Source organism: Penaeus japonicus, unplaced genomic scaffold, assembly GCF_977035675.1.
Source record: "Penaeus japonicus unplaced genomic scaffold, GWHDUDI00000001_assembly GWHDUDI00000009, whole genome shotgun sequence".
NCBI classification, from domain to species: domain Eukaryota; kingdom Metazoa; phylum Arthropoda; class Malacostraca; order Decapoda; family Penaeidae; genus Penaeus; species Penaeus japonicus.
In genome coordinates, this window is record NW_028234411.1 from 28,885,932 (window position 1) to 28,893,431 (window position 7,500).

The 7,500-nt window shown below is 34.7% G+C and overlaps 1 protein-coding gene across 1 annotated transcript in view; it reads right to left on the reverse strand.

The window, feature by feature from the left end:
* The window catches only part of LOC122257529 (protein kinase, cAMP-dependent, regulatory subunit type 1), a 10,570-nt gene that overhangs the window by 637 nt on the left and 2,433 nt on the right, over positions 1-7,500 (reverse strand). Inside the window, exons 2-5 of the mRNA XM_086539900.1 lie at positions 6,761-6,980; positions 6,283-6,486; positions 5,886-5,973; positions 1-5,699 (exon numbers count right to left, since the gene is read on the reverse strand). The exon at positions 1-5,699 is cut by the window's left edge and continues 637 nt beyond it. Of these exons, the coding sequence (XP_086396026.1) occupies positions 5,615-5,699; positions 5,886-5,973; positions 6,283-6,486; positions 6,761-6,980 (597 nt within the window). The 3' untranslated portion in view covers positions 1-5,614. The remainder of the gene's footprint in view (positions 5,700-5,885; positions 5,974-6,282; positions 6,487-6,760; positions 6,981-7,500) is intronic.

Sequence of the window (7,500 nt, forward strand, 5' to 3'; positions counted from 1 at the left end):
GCTATCTCATGCCTCTGATACTATTAATCCCCCCTCCCTCCCTCCCTCCCTCCCTCCCTAACCCATTTGCCTCTCTTTTCAATCTTGTCAATGTAGCACTGAAATTTTGCATTCTAATTTTGTGTTTCGTCTTCTTCTAAAATTATGTTTTGCTTTACCAATCCCCTTCAATTGAAGACAAAACAAAAGAAAAAAAGGAAAAAAAAAATTATCCACTTCTTGATCCCATGAAAACACGACACAAGAAGAAACCATGCACAGGTTTATACCATGCAAACTTATTATGAAAAACTATTTCCATTCACAAATTAGTAAACACTTACTAATAATGTCACACCAATCAGTACTTGATGTCAAATAAGAGCATTCACATATACCATTACACCACAAGTTAATACACATTCTAAACCATGATTGTTAATTTTTCAATAATCATACTGATGGAATAAAAAAAATCAAAACTGTTGAGTAACAAAAACTATTTTACTATTGCCTGAATGTTTGGATTTAATTTTCCTGTATGAAACATCACTATAATAAATGTCTTTCTTGGATCTTACTGATCCACAATACCAAAAAAATAGACATAATTGCTCTTGATATCTCTGATTAACAAGAAATGAGATATGACTATAAATTATTTCATTTCAATTGTTTTATCTGAACAAAAACTGCAACAAAAGAAAAACAGCCCAAATACATAACACCAGAGCACTAGTAATGACTCAACAAGATCCAACCATCTGAATAATTTGCTTCCTTTCCTTTAAGAACCCCCCAAGTTTGATAAATCAGAAATTTAATCCATTTAAAGAGCAAGTGATTTTCATTTTCAAAAAGACCTGGAGATACATAATCAGATTAAAAAGAAAAGAAAAAAAAGGTCTTAGACGTTTTGCCTAGAGCTCTCACATGCACGCACTCATGGGGAATAAAAGCGGTTGTTGCCATATAAACTTTGTGCATACACTGGCTGCAGGAATCTCCCGAGACTCACCAGGAGCCACCAAGAGGGTTGTTTTTATGGGAATTACACTGACAGGAGGTGGAGGTGGAGGTACCAAGAAGTAAGGCATAGCTTTCTTGCCCAAATCATTACATTCCTTAAGTTTTGGGGGTATCTCACTTACAGACAATATTGACAATCACAGATTTGCAAAGGAAAGTTGAATTTTTATACAATTCCCAATATCAGTCAAAATTTTATCTAAATCCACATTTACACCTGATTATCCTAAAGCCTCATATCTCAATCCCTATAAATAATTTTTAATAGGAAAAAAAGTGCAGAGGGCACAATTTTCCCTTCTTCTGACACTCACAGCTTCCTTGGCCTCTCCCTCTCGCACCCTTTGGACAAGGACAAAAGCAGCCACTACTCTATACGTCCGCCTTCCCAGCAGGGGGACGCAAGGAGGAGGATACGCACCAGCAAGGGTTATGGGTCTTCTCTAAGATGCTACCTCAAGGCGATTCAAAAAGCCGCAGTAGAGAGGTTAAGGGTTAAACACTTTTTTTTTCTTTTTCTTTTAAATATTAATTCTCTTTCTCCTTCTCCTACTTATCTCCTTCTGGTGAGAGTTAACATCAATGCACCTACAAGATAAAGTCATTAACAATTAAATACCATACATAGGTTTCCTTACATTTCCTCCTTATTCATTTCAGGCAAATCATTTCCCACTTTCTTTAATGTATATAGTGATTTCATATCATTTCCATAGATTTTCCTCTTTCTTTTTATTTAGAGAGATATATTTCCGTATCATTCTGTGCTTCCATCTGGTATGGGTAGTTTATGCTTCTATAAGCATATCAAAAGTAAATCAATTACACAAACTATGAAACAAATGTCAAATCAAAAAAGAAAAGAAAAACATTCATTAAACCACAGCAGGCCAATAACAATTACTTCCAACAATACAAAGCTCACATATATTTCCATGAATTATCACTATTTTGTATTCTTTGAAGATTAAAAATTAACCATGTTGAAATTCAATAGCGACTTTGCTAATGACGGAATTAACCCCGACTGATTAAATCAAATGCTTAATGTGATAGGTTGATGAAGATGGGATGTTACTCACAATATTTACCATTTATGTCAATGATTCCTCATGCCTTTCACATATAACATGAAAATAAAAAAAATATATATATATAAAAAGCATAATAAATCAGCTCTTTTCAATTTCTCTTCTTTCGCTCTCTTGTGACGCCTCCTTTTGCATTTACAGACGTTTGTAGTAAAGGCTTTCAGATACAGTAAGCTCGTGCTTCAAGGCTCGGCAATCGTGTGCAGTTACATGATCACGCTGGAGAAGTATGGATGAAAGCTTGTATAGACAGCAATAGAATAAAAAAGTCTAGTGAAGAGCCTGGAATCCACACTTTCAAAGATGTACAAACAAATAAGAAAAGAACGACAGTCAAAAAGAAAGCAAGAAAAATATAGTTTACAGTTTACATCCTTGCTTCTGGTAACAAACTTGGTTCTTCTCTCTTCTACACATTTTTCTAAAAACTCAAGGAAAATACATGAAAGAAAGTGTAAACAAAGTGAATATAGAATAGTAAGGTCATATGGGTATACAAGTTTATAAACCAAATCAAAGTGCTTTTGTTAGAGGTGATGAGAAAGAACATATGTGTAGATGCATATGTATAAATGTATACAAGCCTTCTAGTTTAACAAGCGCACATGTATCTATATACATACAACTTATGTATGCATGTGTAATGCGTGTGCACAGAGATATACATGCATACATATATATTAACAAACATCAAATATATGTATCAAAAGTTTCTTTTTTTTTTTTTCTTTTTTTTTTTTTTACTTTTTCTCTTTACATTTATTTATATAAGATATTTGCATCGCCTGCTTGGTCTGGAATTTACAGAAAAAAGAAAAAAAAATTCTTCCTTAAAAAAAAAAATAATAATAATTTCTCATATGCAAATTAGTTCACTATAACTCACTTCCACAAGAAACTTACAAAGCAGTGGATTATACAAATCACAAATAGGTCTTCTTTTTTTTAAATTGTATTTTTATATTTTAAAATGTTTTTTTTTTTCTTTTTTTCTTTTTCTTCTTTTTTTTCTTCATTTTTGTGAAGAGGGCAATACATTTCTAGCTTGGACTGCAAACTCTCGCAAAAAAAAAAAAAAAAAAATCATACCATGGTGATGAAGAAGAAAAAAGGATAATGGTGATGAAAATATAGTAACTGAATGTATTATTGATGATAATAATAATAACAATAACAATAACAATAATAATAATAACATAATAATAATAACAATATCATTACCATTATTGTTATCACAATCATTATTATTATAAATAATAACATAAATATCATTGACAATATCAGTTAGATAAAGGTAACAATAATATAGCTAATGATAATAAAACAAATAATAATAAGACTGAAGGTATTGGTGATAATCTAATAGATATAGTCATAGTAATAATAATCATAACAATAACAAAAATGAAACCGGTAAGCTGAAATTTCACAAGGCCATTCCAAACCTTTTCCCGCAAGAAACAAGAGCAACACCTTGTCCAGGATTTAGTGAGATATCTCTAAACTGTTCAAGAAAGCTGCTAGTCTATAAGCACCACTCAAAAAAGAAATTGAAATGATAATAAAAAGAAGAAAATAATACACTCGCACACTATCTGTACATCTGCTAAACAAAGCTGATTATAGGAGTGTATTTCAGTTCCCTTGATTTTCAATGTGGGTATTAGAGAGGCTGCATTGTACCCTAAGGCCATAATCCGAGTTGATATTTCTCTATTGTATCCTAATCTCTCGTTATCAACAGTGATTTGCTTTCCACATACGTATTAATGTCTAAACTCTAGATATAAATATATATGTTTATCAAAAAAATAAAATAAAATAAAAAAAATTACTCATCCTATGCTATTCACTGTTATTCTAGCAGAGTTCTTTTAATTTGTCCTTAAGTCACTTATTCCTTGCATTCTGTTCTGTATAGAGTTCTACATCAGCAGACGGATACTTTCAACCAAAAAAATATATGCATATGCATGCATGTCAGTATACATACTGATATATGTGTGTATGTATGTATGCATATACATATGCATATCTATGTGTATGTGTAGTGTATGTGTATGTGTATGTGTATGTGTATGTGTATATGTATGTGTAAGTGTAAGTGTAAGTGAAAGTGAAAATGAAAGTGAGACTGCATGAGTGAAAGTGAAATTGAGAGAGCAAGTGAAAGAAAAAGAAAAAGAAAAGAAAAAGAAAAAGAAAAAGAAAAAGAAAAAGAAAAAGAAAGAAAAAGAAAAAGAAAAAGAAAAAGAAAAAGAAAAAGAAAAAGAAAAAGAAAAAGAAAAAAGAGAAAGAGAAAGAGAAAGAGAAAGAAAACTAAAGTGCATGCTTATGCATATGCATATATGGGTATGCTTCTATGTGTATGGTTATACATATGCATGTGCATGTTACATGTGCCTGTGTGTGTAAAATACATACATACATATACACACAACTTTCTCTTTAATGACATTAAAAATTAACAGTCATCTACAAAATATTTCATTATCAATTTCTTCCTCATGAAGTATAAAATCTATTTTCAACAATGAAGAGACAAAATCTCCTTTTCTTTGTTTTGGCATAAGTCTAGTCAATCTACCAATGCATGAGCACACACTCACGTTCCTACTTTGGTAACCCTAGGTGAGAGCCGCTGTGCTGAAAGGGGTGTGTGCAGGGCTATCATACTAACTGTAACAATTTAAATACGTATGGAATATGAGCGAGACAAAGCTGATCATTACCCTCCATGCAAGGGGTAAGTTGATAATGTGATAATGACCATAGTGGTAATAATGTGTGCAGCTTTCAACAACAGACTCAATTATAAATCAAACTGGCCCCTGGAACCATGATTATTCTAATGGTTAGACTAATATCATCTTCTGGGTTCCACACACACCTCTACTGCAAGTGTTCACACATATACACACAAACAACCAGTTATGTAGCTAAACCAGTGCAAAAATTAGTGGTAAGTGTAAGCCAGCAAATGCCCTCACACACTACCAGGTGGGAGAGAAGGTCCATCTTAGGACACACCACTATCAGGTGTCAACATACACTTTTAACTGCAGGTGTATGCAACCTAAAAATGTGGCTATCCACAATTAGGATGAGAAAAAAATAGAAAAGAAAAATTCAAAGAAAAAAAAAAGATGGTTGCCTGAACACCTTTTTCTCTACAAGTGACAAAGTTTTCTTCACTACTCAAGCACCACTTACACAAGCATACTTCCACCATTTCTTGCACAGGCAGCATGTCCTCTTGAATTGTGTATAAATCCTTTTTCAAAACAGTGGTGCATCAGTTTCCAATAAAACTCACACTTTTATCTTTTGATGCCATAACAATGAATGTGGTGACAACCCCCATATCTCAGTGTTATCCCCGGCCCTATGCAGAGTCGCTTGCCCAAGCACCTACACAGGATCACAAAAATTACTTGCACAGGAGGCTAGAAACTAGCATACAGAGAAGCCTACATGATTGCATACACAGGGGCTCAACCAGCACCTCCAAGCCTCTACACAGTGAGTGCAATGAAGGAGTTGTACTGCTCAATGTTTCGCTTTAGGATGTCTCCGCAGCTGCCTAGGACACGTTCAAACCTGTTGAGGAACAGAAGTATTGGCAATACAAGAAATAAATGAAAATATATACCATAACATATTTTCTATAAATTCTCTAAATGGTACATATAGCATTTCCAATCAGATCTAATAGCAACAATTAAATCAATATTGTTTGTCCATAAAGTTCTATATATTTTAATTATGATTTCTGGTCAACTTTACCTATTCCTGTCCAGTTTGACACACTTAAGGGGTCCATCTGCTATGACTGTGGCAGCACGAGGACGGTCCAGTAGGAGAGCAATTTCACCTGTAATGGTTGGCATAATGTAAATGAAAATCTTCAAAATAATTGGAAAGTAGGTAAGTCATTTTTTTTTTTTTTACTCTTTCATAGACACTTTTTCTATTTGTCCCTCACCTTTCATACTTTACACACTTTCCTCTTATTTCTAAAGTAATTTATTAATCTATTTATCTAATCTACTTCTCAATAATTCTTAAAGTCTACCAGATACATAATCATGATACATTCAAACTCTCAGATTTCTATATCAGGTAAGACAATATGAAAACAGCCAACGTAATCCCTATTGCTAAGTGCCTCTTCAAAACTCACCAAAGTAGTCTGAGGTGCCAAGCCTTCCCACTTCCACAGGTTCCTCATTGGGTGAGCGTGCCTGCATGACCACAGCTGTTCCTTCCACAATGATATAAAAGTCATCACCAGGCTCTCCTTGTCGAACCACAGTGGCTCCTGAGTCTATGGACACAGGCTCGAGTGCATCTGCCACCACTAGGCGCTCCCACTTGTCCAGTGAATCTGCCATTGGATTATATCATTTTGGTAATAATAACGTTATAATCTGAGGCATAATGTGAATGATGCACAGTGTAGAAATTGGAATCACTATAGTTTTCCCAATTTTACAAGTTTACCTTCAGTTCAATTCAATAGTATTGGTGAAATTTTGACTGACAAAAAGAAATTTTCATAAGGGTCTCTTACTTTCTTATATTTGGAGATTTATAAATACACACCATCTGCACAAGGTAATCATTAAACAAAGATAAATCAAGTCTTTAAGCAAACTCACCGAGGATGGAGACTTTGGACAAGAACTCCTCGTACATTTTCCTCTTCCTTATGGTGGAGCCCATGAGGATGCGTCTGTAGGAGTCTCTGTCAATACCCCAGAGCTTGGTGTCTGTCTTAGCCTTGACGGTGGCTTGCCTGGGGGTGCCATAGATCAGGGCCAACTCACCAAAGCTCCCACCATTGCTGATGCTGGTCACATGTTCTCCGTTGACAAAGATCTGCAACAGAAAATGTGTGGTGATACATAAAATGGGAAAATGCATTATATCCAATCCCATAAGGTGTTACAAGATGAAATGAAACACAGCTACAATGAGGGCTGAAATATCACTATATTTGTGTTTTGGATGAGAATAGGCATAATCGGAATTGTCTGAAGCAAATTATTTAAAAAGGCAGATTACCCTAAAAAAAAAATACAAGAATGTTTTGATCCTAGTGCTTAACAAAACTGAAACACTGGGAGACAAGCAGAACATTCAACCCAATGATAGTGGTAAAGAATATCTAAGGAAACATAAAAAGAGGAAGGAAAGGAAATTCCCATGTGGTGATGATGGTGGTGGTGGTGGTGGTGGTGGTAGTGGTGGTGGTGGTAGTGGTGATGGTGGTAGTGGTGATGGTGGTAGTGGTGGTGGTGGTAGTGGTGGTGGTGGTAGTGGTGGTGGTGGTAGTGGTGGTGGTGGTAGTGGTGATGGTGGTAGTGGTGATGGTGGTGGTGGTGGTGGTAGTGGTGAT